The following is a 14,550-nucleotide window of genomic DNA, read 5'->3' on the forward strand; positions in this document are numbered from 1 at the left end:
AATATTGTATCGTACATTCCCTATCTATAAAATTAGTGTGACTTGAAGGGAGCAAAGACTGTTCGGTAGAGTAAGGTCATAAGTAGTATTTACAATTAAGTTAGTCTAGTTACCTCAGTATGAGCTAGATCGCTGCTTGAGAAATTGATGGGACATCGAGTAACTTAACACATATTTAGAAAACACAAGCAAACATTAAATAATAAGCCACAAAACTCAACAGATTACATCAACCCCACTACAGTTTTTTATGAGCGAGTACTCCTGTATGAATGCAGAGATAATCTCTGTTGCAAACCATTGATAGGGATGATTGACGACAGACTGCAAGATTCTTATCGCGTGCAGTACCAGCAGTTCTAGTCCGGGAGTCTCTCCATCCTATGTTAAAAGCCTCAAAGCAATGAGGATTGAGCCGTAAGGGTATGTTGTCACAAAGAAGCCTCCCGGGCGAATAAGTTATAAGTTCGTCAGTTGCTAGTAATGCCTTGAGTGATTTTGTGTCCCCACTGAGCGCTGTGGAAAAAGGTCCCACCGGGAGCGACAGGGCTGCGTCTCTAGAGGCTTGCGGCAGAGAAATGAGTTTCTTCCCCCACGGCGGTCTGCATTGCCCATTGTTGTTCCGGCTTTGCAAGGTGTTTTCAAAGGATCAGAGTGGTCGGGTAGCCAATATGGTGATCTAACATCAGCACACTCCTGTAGAGCGTCAGGCAGAGATCCCTGGCATGGTCTGTTTGTTAAGGAGCGCTCCACATTAGCAGGCCCTTGGTCTAATGTTTGCATCAACTCTATCTTCATTGCGGCCTCCATTTTGATGCTTTCGATTGCGTGAGGAATGCTAGAATTTCTGAAGCTGTCGGTTGCGTCTGGGCCGAGGTATTGCACCGCCTCTAGCCGTCCCTTCCGACGTTTTGTATCAGTTTCCTCCACCGTTAGGTGATTTAGCAAGTAGTCATATGGGGCCCTCTCTATGAGCCTGTGCATAAGGGATGCCAGTTTGATAGGAAGGCCCTCAAGGTACAACAGAGAATCCCTTTCTGTTACATCCGACATGCTTTAAATTTGTTTCTCCTCTCCTCCAGAAATCATGTAACAATAAAGTGATGCTAGTCAGCGTGTTAGTTAACTGTCAAGTTTGTTATATGTGTTGAAGAGGTTCAGTAAGTTAGAATACTCCAACGGCACTGATGAACCGGCTCTTCCCGGGGGGGGGGGGGGGTATGCCTATATGTAGTAGGCAGCCACCTTAGGCCTTTATGCTCCGATCTGAGCCCCCAGTGTCATAAGAACAGCCAGATAAAGAAATATTGGGCCACAATCGCCAACCCTGTGAAGCTGATATATATTATTGTTTTAATCTTGCTGTAAAAGGTTGATAATCGGCGGATTATCAAAGATTCTTCTGGAGCCTGCAGAAAATGCGTCCTATCCAGCACACTGCTCGGACACGCCCCCGTTTAAATCACTTTTTAATTTGATTTTCTCATTGCCTGCCTGTTATTTTTCATAATGGAGCATACTGATTATGCCCCCTCTTCTGTTATTACTTGTACCCCAGAAGCTAGATCCTCTGAACACTTCCTTACTGATTTAAAGTATGATTTTCCCCCTGCTCTACTTTGCAAATCACGTACGGATCATCTTACGCATTGTGATTAGTCTAATGCTAATTGCTCCTAAGGGTACCTGTCCATCCCTCTGTTTGTTCTACACAGGATTTAAAGATGTTGTATGCTCTACTATATCTGAGATGTTGGTGGCCATGCTTGCTCCAAGTAAGAGTACTAGTTTATCTGATCTGAGTAAAACAAAGTCTGTTAAGCTGAATGGCCCCTGTTTCTTAAAGTTAGTCATTTTTAAGATATATGGATCTTCCTTCAGTGTGTGTTTTTCGTTTCTCGTACTTAAACACGAGGGCCGTTTCATAAGGCATAAGACATGCAACTACTACAACGCTATTTGAATTTGATGTACTAAGTACCCAGATGGGTTCGATACAATGTCAAACAATGATAATACACTGTGTTAAGGTGGTAACATTGAAATGTTACATTATCAAACATTGTTATAAAAAGGTGTTAGCAGAAAGAATCTTGCGCTAAATGTCAATGACTTATAATTGAATTTAAAAATCCTAATGTTTTTCTGAATAATCGTTTTCTAATAAGAAGCAAAACAATTATCAGAATACTATATAATCCATTAAAATAAAAAAATATGTACAAATATGTACAAAGGATAAAATAAGTAAAATTGAAAAAACATTAACTATCTTATGAGCAGGACGGTAAGCACAAAGATAACAAACAAAAATGGCAAAGTGATATATAATAGAACAAAAATGTGATGGAACAATGAATGTAAAATAAAAAAAATGGAATGGTAAAAATATAGTATAGTGAAAAATTGGAAAAATAAAAAGTGTGTGTGTGAAAAAAATGAATGGTAAAGGAAAGTTAATTGGGACTTATAAAACAAAAGGTGACGCTTTTTGGAATAATTACCCATTTCTCAGGTTTGCTTTTTTTTTTAACAAACCCAATTTGTAGCTCTTTCCTCTGGATTCGCAACCAGTCCAAGAATATTTCCAAATGTTCTGAGAGCCCTGCTGTCTGTAGTAAGAGCTCCAGGCAATGGGGTAGCTCCCTATATTTTGTTAAAGCTCTCTTTGTTCCATTATCTGGCAGAAACTTGTACATCCAAGGTTCTTCAAAAAAACATTCTTCTTAGACAAAGGTAGCATTTTAATTCATAGACCATTTAGCTCTTAAGGAGCAACACAGGTCAAACTGCAAAGAGCTTGTTCTCAGCTACAGGCTCTTTCTTTCATGTAATTAGCAAGAGTCCATGAGCTAGTGACGTATGGGATATACATTCCTACCAGGAGGGGCAAAGTTTCCCAAACCTCAAAATGCCTATAAATACACCCCTCACCACACCCACAATTCAGTTTTACAAACTTTGCCTCCGATGGAGGTGGTGAAGTAAGTTTGTGCTAGATTCTACGTTGATATGCGCTCCGCAGCAAGTTGGAGCCCGGTTTTCCTCTCAGCGTGCAGTGAATGTCAGAGGGATGTGAGGAGAGTATTGCCTATTTGAATGCAGTGATCTCCTTCTACGGGGTCTATTTCATAGGTTCTCTGTTATCGGTCGTAGAGATTCATCTCTTACCTCCCTTTTCAGATCGACGATATACTCTTATATATACCATTACCTCTGCTGATTCTCGTTTCAGTACTGGTTTGGCTATCTGCTATATGTAGATGAGTGTCCTGGGGTAAGTAAGTCTTATTTTCTGTGACACTCCAAGCTATGGTTGGGCACTTTGTTTATAAAGTTCTAAATATATGTATTCAAACATTTATTTGCCTTGACTCAGAATGTTCAACTTTCCTTATTTTCAGACAGTCAGTTTCATATTTGGGATAATGCATTTCAATTTAACTTTTTTCTTACCTTAAAATTTGACTTTTTCCCTGTGGGCTGTTAGGCTCGCGGGGGCTGAAAATGCTTCATTTTATTGCGTCATTCTTGGCGCAGACTTTTTTGGCGCAAAAATTCTATTTCCGTTTCCGGCGTCATACGTGTCGCCGGAAGTTGCGTCATTTTTTGACGTTATTTTGCGCCAAAAATGTCGGCGTTCCGGATGTGGCGTCATTTTTGGCGCCAAAAAGCATTTAGGCGCCAAATAATGTGGGCGTCTTATTTGGCGCGAAAAAATATGGGCGTCGCTTTTGTCTCCACATTATTTAAGTCTCATTTTTTATTGCTTCTGGTTGCTAGAAGCTTGTTCTTTGGCATTTTTTCCCATTCCTGAAACTGTCATTTAAGGAATTTGATCAATTTTGCTTTATATATATGTTGTTTTTTCTCTTACATATTGCAAGATGTCTCACGTTGCATCTGAGTCAGAAGATACTACAGGAAAATCGCTGTCAAGTGCTGAATCTACCAAAGCTAAGTGTATCTGCTGTAAACTTTTGGTAGCTATTCCTCCAGCTGTTGTTTGTATTGATTGTCATGACACACTTGTTAAAGCAGATAATATTTCGTTTAGTAAAGTACAATTGCCTGTTGCTGTTCCGTCAACATCTAAGGTGCAGAATGTTCCTGATAATATAAGAGATTTTGTTTCTGAATCCATAAAGAAGGCTATGTCTGTTATTTCTCCTTCTAGTAAACGTAAAACATCTTTTAAAACTTCTCTCCCTACAGATGAATTTTTAAATGAACATCATCATTCTGATTCTGATGATTCTGTCTCAGAGGTTGATGGTGATAAATCTTCATATTTATTTAAAATGGAATTTATTCGTTCTTTACTTAAAGAAGTACTAATTGCTTTAGAAATAGAGGATTCTGGTCCTCTTGATACTAATTCTAAACGTTTAGATAAGGTATTTAAAGCTCCTGTGGTTATTCCAGAAGTTTTTCCTGTTCCTAATGCTATTTCTGCAGTAATTTCCAAAGAATGGGATAATTTGGGTAATTCATTTACTCCTTCTAAACGTTTTAAGCAATTATATCCTGTGCCGTCTGACAGATTAGAATTTTGGGACAAGATCCCTAAAGTTGATGGGGCTATTTCTACCCTTGCTAAACGTACTACTATTCCTACGTCAGATGGTACTTCGTTTAAGGATCCTCTAGATAGGAAAATTGAATCCTTTCTAAGAAAAGCTTATCTGTGTTCAGGTAATCTTCTTAGACCTGCTATATCTTTGGCTGATGTTGCTGCAGCTTCAACTTTTTGGTTGGAAACTTTAGCGCAACAAGTAACACATCGTGATTCTCATGATATTATTATTCTTCTTCAGCATGCTAATAATTTTATCTGTGATGCCATTTTTGATATTATCAGAGTTGATGTCAGGTTTATGTCTCTAGCTATTTTAGCTAGAAGAGCTTTATGGCTTAAAACTTGGAATGCTGATATGGCTTCTAAATCAACTTTACTTTCCATTTCTTTCCAGGGTAACAAATTATTTGGTTCTCAGTTGGATTCCATTATTTCAACTGTTACTGGTGGGAAAGGAACTTTTTTACCACAGGATAAAAAATCTAAAGGTAAAAACAGGGCTAATAATCGTTTTCGTTCCTTTCGTTTCAACAAAGAACAAAAGCCTGATCCTTCATCCTCAGGAGCAGTTTCAGTTTGGAGACCATCTCCAGTCTGGAATAAATCCAAGCCAGCTAGAAAGGCAAAGCCTGCTTCTAAGTCCACATGAAGGTGCGGCCCTCATTCCAGCTCAGCTGGTAGGGGGCAGGTTACGTTTTTTCCAGGAAATTTGGATCACTTGGTCCTCTTTGCATACTTTTACTAAATTCTACCATTTTGATGTATTTTCTTCTTCTGAAGCAGTTTTTGGTAGAAAAGTACTTCAGGCAGCGGTTTCAGTTTGAATCTTCTGCTTCTGTTTTTCGTTAAACTTTATTTTGGTTGTGGATTATTTTCAGCAGGAATTGGCTGTCTTTATTTTATCCCTCCCTCTCTAGTGACTCTTGTGTGGAAAGATCCACATCTTGGGTAGTCATTATCCCATACGTCACTAGCTCATGGACTCTTGCTAATTACATGAAAGAAAACATAATTTATGTAAGAACTTACCTGATAAATTCATTTCTTTCATATTAGCAAGAGTCCATGAGGCCCGCCCTTTTTTTGTGGTGGTTATGATTTTGTATAAAGCACAATTATTCCAATTCCTTATTTTATATGCTTTCGCACTTTTTTATCACCCCACTTCTTGGCTATTCGTTAAACTGAATTGTGGGTGTGGTGAGGGGTGTATTTATAGGCATTTTGAGGTTTGGGAAACTTTGCCCCTCCTGGTAGGAATGTATATCCCATACGTCACTAGCTCATGGACTCTTGCTAATATGAAAGAAATGAATTTATCAGGTAAGTTCTTACATAAATTATGTTTTCTCATCCTTCAGTAGCCCAATGAATGAAGGTAGTAAGCTTGATGGTAGCAGCTTTTAGATGCCATTGCTTTCTCAACTATTAATTTGTCCTTTGCAGCTTCAGAAGCTCAAGCAGTAGAGCAGGAACTACAACAATTTTTCTCAGAAGATCTTCCTGGACAACTAAACCAGGCAAATTTCTTGGTGGCAGACTCATCCCTCAATCATTCAAGGGCCATCTTTTCCTACACCATCCTGGGTGGTCATTACCTCAGTTTATCAGGTTTGGTTTCTGTCTAGGAATCTCAGATAGACCAATTAATATGGTCTCCTCAGGAGGTGAGGTTACCAATCAACATTTTAGAACTCTGAGCAATATTCAGGGATCTTTTATGAGGTTTCAGTCAGACAACGTCATGGCTGTGGCATATATCAGTCATTTAGGGGAACTTAGTGATGGAAGTTTCTCATATTTTGAGATGGACAAAATCAAATCATTGCATAATATCTACTATTCATGTTCTAGGCGTAAACGACTGGGAATCAGACTTTTCTCAGTTATCAGGTTTTCCACACAGAAGAGTGGTCCCTGAACCAGGAGGTGTTCAATCAAATAATCCTTTGGAAGGGTCTTCCAGAGATATAAAATTGATAAATACTTCACCTCCTCATTTGTGATCCGGTCTATCGCTACATGTTAAACACGGCACACAGAGCACTTCATTAAAACGTAAAATCAATCCATTATTGGGACATATTTATAAGGGACAATTCACCCAAACATTTTCTCCCCTTTAAATTATTCCCAATGATCCATTTTACCTACTAGAGTGTATTAAATTGTTAACAAGTAGCTCCTTTACTGCTATTTCAGCATTTGAAATAGCTGATTGATTTAGCATTTGGTATCCCCACCTATACTGAATGTTTATATACTGAAGTCTACACTATTGATAAGCCTATGTAAACACAGCCAGCAGAAGAAATTACACTCTCAGTGAGGTGCAGGATAGTTAAAGTGAATGTCAACTTTCACAAATGAAAGCCCTGTTTTTTAAAATACTATTAAAAACAGGGGCACTTTCATGAAAGTTTACATTGAAGCCGTTCTTTTAAAATACTTTCCTTTTTTTCCTAGCAAGCGTGGAACACCGGAGCAGCAATTCCTCTGCCGCAAGGACGTCTCTTCTTACTTTAGAAATGACGAATCCGGCTTCCTCCAATCACGGCGTGGCCTCAGGCAATGTTTGCCGTGGGGGGGAAGCCGGGTGCGTCATTTCTGACGTAAGAAGAGACTACCTGGAGGTGGGGGAATCGCTGCTCCGGTGTTCCACGCTTGCTAGGAATAAAAGGTAAGTATTTTAAAGAAACGGTTTCAATGTAAACTTTCATGAATGAAAGTGCCCTTGTTTTTAATAGTATTTTTAAAAACAGGGCTTTTATTCGTGAAAGTTGACATTAACTTTAAGTAATAAAAACAAAATGTATGATTACCTGATACATTTCTTTCTTTCCGGGCATGGAGAGTCCACAACGTCATTCCAATTACTAGTGGGATATTTAACTCCTGTCCAGCAGGAGGAGGCAAAGAGCACCCTAGCAAAGCTGTTAAGTGTAACTTCCCTTACCCATAATCCCCAGTCATTCAGCTGAAGGAAAATAGAAAAAGAACACAAGGGTTAAAAGGTGCCTGAGTTTCAAAAAAACTGCCAAATTATAATTAAAAAAAAAGAGGGCGGGGTTGTGGACTCTCCATGCCTGGAAAGAAATTTATCAGGTAAGCATACATTTTTTTTTCTTTCCTATGGCATGGAGAGTCCACAACGTCATTCCAATTACTAGTGGGAACCAATACCCAAGCTAGAGGACACGGAATTGATAGGGAGAACAAGGCAGGAGGACCTAAACAGAAAGCACCACTGCTTGAAGAACCTATCTCCCAAAAGAGGCTTCAGCCGAGGCAAAAGTATCAAATTTGTAGAATTTGGAAAAAGTATGCAAAGAGGACCATGTTGATGCCTTGCAAATCTGTTCCACATTTTTAAAAGCCCCAGAAGAGGAGACAGCCCTAGTGGAATGAGCTGTAATTCTCTCAGGGGGCTGCTGTCCAGCAGTCTCATAAGCCAAACGAATCATACTTCTTAACCAGAGGCAAAGAGTAGTAGAAGTGGCCTTCTGACCCTTACGCTATCCAGAGAAAACAACAAACAGAATGAAAATCTTTAGTAGCTTGTAGGTAAAACTTTAGAGCACATACAACATCCCAGTTATGCAAAAGACGTTCCTTATGAGAAGGACAAAAATAAAGAACATTAATTTCCTGATTAAAGTTTCAATCCGACACTACTTTAGGGAGAAACCCCAATTTAGTATGAAGGACCACTTTATCTGCATGAAAAATAAGGTATGGGGAATCACACTGCAGAGCTGAAAGCTCAGAAACTCTGCGAGCGGAAGAAATAGCAAGGAGAAGCAGAACCTTCCAAGATAACAACTTCAATACAACAACACGCATCAGCTCAAACAGAGCCTGCAAGATGAAATCTGAAGGAGCGCCTATAGTAGGCAAGGACTTATCATATATAGGTCCACAAAAAATTTGATAAATGGGACATATATAACGTCTCACTAAAAGTAAAATGTCTGCAGATAGTTAGTCAGAGATATATCAGTTTGAATGGATATATAATGTATGTGTTCACAGAGAACTACAATGGATGATAATAGATCTTATCTTACTTATAAAAGTATAACATTTATTGCTTAAAACAGTGTAACATTCATTATAGACAAATACATGGATCCATGAAAAAATATAAAAAACAACACTTAAAACCACTTAAAAACAATGTGATAGGTGGTCAGTGGTATGAGATACCAACAAATAAATATCGACAGTTGCAGCGCTGATTTAAAAATGGATGAATAAAAATGAGAAAAAAATACTTAATTAATAGTCCAAATATGTGCAATAGTTCATCATGTGTGACAAATAAATAACAGTCCTCCAAATGGTGATTAATCCACATGTGGTGTGAGAAAATTTGGCAAAAAAAATCAGATAAAAAATATAAAAATGTAAAAATGTGGTCAGTGAAAAAAATCGATTAAATGCAAATATAAATGTGATGTGAGACAGTCTTGGGTAAAAAGAGTGACTGTGTATGGATTAGTGAATCCAAATTGACAAAAATAATTCCTTAGTGTAAATAATAGTTCGAAGAGTCCTTGTGAATTTAGAGAAGATCCTCAATTCCTATAAGTAAAGAACAATAGCGACATAGAACAGTATTGTTTAAAATAAACATAAAATAATTGAAACAAAGCTCACCATGTAGTGTCAACGCGTTTCGGCCCGGTATTGGGCCTTTTTCAAGACTAATCTAGTCACATTTTTTTAAGTGGTTTTAAGTGTTGTTTTTTATATTTTTTCATGGATCCATGTATTTGTCTATAATGAATGTTACACTGTTTTAAGCAATAAATGTTATACTTTTATAAGTAAGATAAGATCTATTATCATCCATTGTAGTTCTCTGTGAACACATACGTTATATATCCATTCAAACTGATATATCTCTGACTAACTATCTGCAGACATTTTACTTTTAGTGAGACGTTATATATGTCCCATTTATCACATTTTTTTGTGCACCTATATATGATAAGTCCTTGCCTACTATAGGCGCTCCTTCAGATTTCATCTCTCTGTATCTATCTCTTGGGTGGCTAGGGACCCAATCCCTTTAGGAGCTACAGGACTCTAGGTCAAGCGCTGTCAGATATTTTTCTTTGTCAAACAGAGCCTGCTGCAAATCTTTAAGAACTAGGTTAAGGCTCCAAGGAGGCGCAACAGGTTTAAACACGGGCCTGATTCTGACCAGGGCCTGAACAAAAGCTTGAACATCTGATAAATCTGCCAGACATTTGTGCAAAAGAATAGTGCAGAAATCTGACCCTTCAGAGTACTGACTGACAAACCTTCCTCCAGGCCATCCTGAAGAAACAGTAAAATTGGGGGAATCCTCACCCGACTCCAGGAGAAATTTTTAGCTTGGCACCAAAAAAGGTATTCACGCCATACTTTATGGTAGATCCTGCGAGTAACAGGTTTACGCGCTTGAAGCATAGTATCGATGACTGCTTCCGAAAAACGACGTCTAGACAGAACTAAGAGTTCAATCTCCAAGCAGTTAGCTTCAGAGAATCTAGATTTGGATGGAGGAATTGACCCTAAATTAGAAGGTCCTCCCTATTTCCGGTTATGGAACAGCGAGTAAAAAAACCTCTTCCTATAAACGGAGGTGCTATCGCTATTAAAGAGCAACACATGTTTTTATTACAGTCAGGACTTACAGAAATAATGTAAGGGATTCCTTTTCATAGACGTAGGAACAACAGCTGAGGGATCTGTCTCTATATATAATTACGCAGCAGAAAGTGCTGAGGCGGGAAAAGTCACAGCGTATCTGGGACTCAAAAATGGCGCTGCCTTCACTGAGAGATTAAAGTGTAAAATCACAGCCGTCACAGGCAGCATTATATACAGAGATGTGTGACATTAAACATGTAAAAGCTTCCATACCAGTGTGCAAAGACCTCCTGCAATCAGAGATGCTGCCGCTAATAAAAGACACTAACTGGCATTCAGAAGCTAAACAATAAGCTTCATATGATAAAATGCCTTAAGGTACTTCAATAGAGTCTGCCCCACAGTTAATTATGAAAAAAAGACAAAAGACCCCCCTCACTTAGACCACAAGCCATCGAGGGATAAGGGAAACAAGGGACTTACCAGTCTTGCAGCTTTATCAGCAGCCCGTGGTCTGGCAGAAAAAACTTCATCCTGACAGGAACCGTGGGCTTCAGCTGCAGGGCAGGAATAGCTTCTTAGGTGTGTCAGAGAAAAAAATTCTGACAGGGACCTGTAGAAAAAGAAAGAACAGGGTAACCAACTCTGGCTTTATGCAGAGGGGTAGCAAAGTGTTAAAAGTAAAGCAAAGACTACCTCACCGCCTTTTAACTGCTAAAAGCCACCACTACTCCTTACGAAAGAGATTGACGTGGACACAGCTAGACCACAATCCTTGCTTGCAGGGAAAAGTATGAAAAAGTAAAAGGATGAAATATCTTCAGACACCAACTTCGCACATCCTCCAATGACAGAGGCAAAGAGAATGACTGGGGATTATGGGTAAGGGAAGTTACACTTTTGCTCTTTGCCGCCTCCTACTGGCCATCATATACACAAATAAACTTGAAAATGCAATTTCTCATACATTTTATACTCTGCAGCTGGTATAACAAGTCATTAAAAATATATGAATGGAAAAACTATTTTACAGTGTACTGTCCCTTTCAGAGATAGATATAATGGCCTCTCAGTTAAATCACAAACTTCCCAGGTATTGTGTCAGATCTCAGGATCCCCAGGTGGACTTTTTAGATGCTCTGGTATCTCTTGGACATTTTGTCTGATTTATCTATTTCCAACCTTTGTGTTGCTATAGAGTGTAATAGCTCAAATCAAGCTGAAAGAGGCATCAGTCAATCTTATTGACCCAGCTTGAACGTGCAGAACATGGTTTGCGGATCTGATCCAAATGTCCAGTCGCTCATCTCTGAGCATTCCCCTAGGGAAGATCTCTTGCCTCTGGTCCATTTTTTTCATCAAGATCTACAGGCTCTGAATTTAACTATTGAACGCTCGATCTTGAGTCCGAGAGGTTTCTCTGATTCTGCCATTGACACTCTTATTCAAGCCAGGTTTAAAAGTCCTTTTTATTTTGGTGAATGTGAATCCCTTCCGCTCCTAAGCTTCTTCAGGACGGTCTATATTAGCAATTATTTGCAAATTCCTTGAAGGATTAAATTGCATCTCTTTCCATTCTCTATCATAGGAAGATAGCTTAATTGCCTGATGTTCAAGATTTTGTTAGGCTTCAATCTGTGTTTAAACTGGTATCTCCTCCATGTTTTGCAAGCTCCTCCTTTTGAACCGATGCAGGGTCTGGATATTCAGCGTCTTTCTTGGATGGTTTTGTTCCTTCTCAATATTTCTTCTTTGTAAAGGCTTTCTGAATTATCTGTGTTGTCATGTGAGCCTCCTTATTTTCTCTTGGAACTTCTTATGGGGTTTTTACCTAAGTTGGTTTCTTCAGACACCATTAATCAGGAAATCATTGTCCCCTAATTATGTCCAGTTCCTAAAAATTTTAAAGGATGTCTTTTACATAATTTGGATATGATGAGGGCTCTGACTTTTTAGTGGCTACTAAGGATTTCCGTAAATCTGCTTATTTATACACTTTTCTGGACCTTATAAGGGCCAGAAGGCTACAACTATTTTTCTGCTCTCTAGGCTAAAGCATTTAATTAGGAACTTCGTTGCAGGGGAGAACTCAGCTGGAGCAAATTACAGCTCATACAACTAGATTGGTTTCCACTTTTTTGGTCTTTCAGGAATGATTCTTTAATTGAACAAATTTGCAAGGCAGCTACTTGGTATTCCCTACACAGTACTTAGTGTACCTGCCTTAACGTCATAGCCTACTTTTTTTTTTTTTATGGAGCGCTTGTTGATGTCACAGTTTGGTATTAGATCCCACATGTGATGGCTCATGGATTCTCACCACCTTATGAAAGAAAATTAAATGTATGCTTACCTGATAAATTAATTTATTTCATGGTAGTGAGAGTCCACGAGACCCACCCATTTTTTAATTCAGCTGGCAACAGTTCTAGTTTGTACTTCATTTAAACTGCTTTGTCCTTTCCTGCTTTTCTGTGGTTCTCCTTTTCTTAGCTATACGTTAGACTGAGGTATACAGGGAAGTGGGGTGGACTTAAAAGTTCTTGGTATGTTGGATATTTTTTGCCTACCTCCTAGTGGACAGGAGTTTAACAACTCATGAACTCTCACCACCATGAAAGAAATGCATTTATGAGACAAGCATAAATGTATTTTTTTCAAAGGAGACAGAAGCTGTGTATGGTGACCATCCTTTTTCCTTCCATGTTATCTGATTCCACAGCCTCAGTCCATCTTTGCTCCCCATCAAACAGCAATCATCCGCTCTTCACAATGCACTCTTATGAACCTCATTCAGCCTCACAGGCCAGGTGGGATGTCCAAAGTTGCTTCCCATGAAGGACTGCTCTAAACTACTTTAAAGAGTCAATCTGCATCTTCTGTCAGAGCATGGGAACAAAACATTCTGCTTCCAGTGCCTTTTTATCTGGGAGTTAACTGACTGTTTAGTAAAATGACCAGAGTCCTAGTGCCTGCAGCTAGATGTATGTCCTCTCTGTGTTTGTGTGTACATAAACTAGAGTATCAGTGCCTGCTATCACCTGGCTATTGTACCCGTTAGTTGTGACTACTTGCCTGATATTTTGACTATAATGCCTCCTGGCCTTTTAACTCTTTTTGTACATGTTGCAGTGTTACCTCTTTTTAGAACATTGTATCCACTTATTTTTATTTTTCATTAAGTATTACATTTGAGGCACAGCCATGTTTTACTTGCCAATATTTCAACTAACCTCCTTTAGGTGGTGCCCTGTTCACTGTACTAGATCTTGGCATTTTAAGGAGGGAATCAAATTAAACTAAGAGACAGTACAATGAGTGACTTATATTCAATTTTAACTTTAATTTTAACATGTTTTTCTGTTTTCTTCCTTTTGTTTATTGATTGTTTCTTTATTTAGCATAATTATTTAATAAGCTTCATTAAAATATACTCTTGAATAAGCATTCACATAGAGATGCATCTCATTGAAAGATTCTATGTAATGTTATTTTTCTGATTGCATAATTGCAGGAGGCAGATATAAGTAAACCGGAAATGTGTCCAAACTCCAGTGAAAATGCTTGCCTGGACACTAGCGAGAGTGCCTGCTTAGACCCTAGTGAAATTGCCTGCATGGATCCTAGTGAGCACACCTCAGATGAGGAAGAGATATCACATAATTGTAGAAAAAAGAGACTTTTGCTGATAAATACAGAAGAGTCAAATGTCCGTGAGGCTTGCCACCATCTTCAAGAAAGTGTGTCTTCCCCCTCAACTTCTGAAACCACTTTAGAAACAGAACAAGCATGGTATTGCCACACGCAGCCTGTAAGACGGCCCCCTTCCAATGCTGAAGACAGACCGTTGAAAAATGAGAGAGAAGCACTGCTCATAGGTAAGTGAGATGAAAAGCTATAAGGATAGTTAGAGGGCAGCAAGAGAATAGAGTAGCAGCATAAAGCAGAAGACTAGGTATGACAGCACAGTTCTAGCGGTGAGCTGCAGTATTACTGCCTGATGAAGACCTGCCCAAAGTGGGTTCTGGATTCAGGGTAGAAGGGCTTGCTGATTATGCAGAATGTTCAACATAAGTACCAGAATGTTTGACAATTACCTTTTAATCCACAACATGAATACAGGCCTACATTGTTTGTTTGCTAGTTACAAAATCATTGTGGACATCTGAGTGCTTAAAATGTTCCAGTGAAGATTCATTACAGACTTAAAAAGTGGACTCAATTGGTTCAGATGCTTCTTTGGTTTAACTGACTGTTTTGAATAAGATATTCTTTAGAGACTATTTTTCCCCAGTTATTTGGATACCAATATTACTGTGTCTCAAACTTTG

General features: G+C 38.8%; 1 protein-coding gene across 1 annotated transcript in view; it reads left to right on the forward strand.

Annotated features, from left to right (window-relative positions):
- LOC128645715 (ecto-NOX disulfide-thiol exchanger 2) overlaps positions 1 to 14,550 on the forward strand; it is a 270,444-nt gene that overhangs the window by 227,942 nt on the left and 27,952 nt on the right. The window contains exon 12 of the mRNA XM_053698920.1: positions 13,734 to 14,097. Within this exon, the coding sequence (XP_053554895.1) occupies positions 13,734 to 14,097 (364 nt within the window). The remainder of the gene's footprint in view (positions 1 to 13,733; positions 14,098 to 14,550) is intronic.

Source organism: Bombina bombina, chromosome 1 (genome assembly GCF_027579735.1).
Source record: "Bombina bombina isolate aBomBom1 chromosome 1, aBomBom1.pri, whole genome shotgun sequence".
NCBI lineage: Eukaryota > Metazoa > Chordata > Amphibia > Anura > Bombinatoridae > Bombina > Bombina bombina.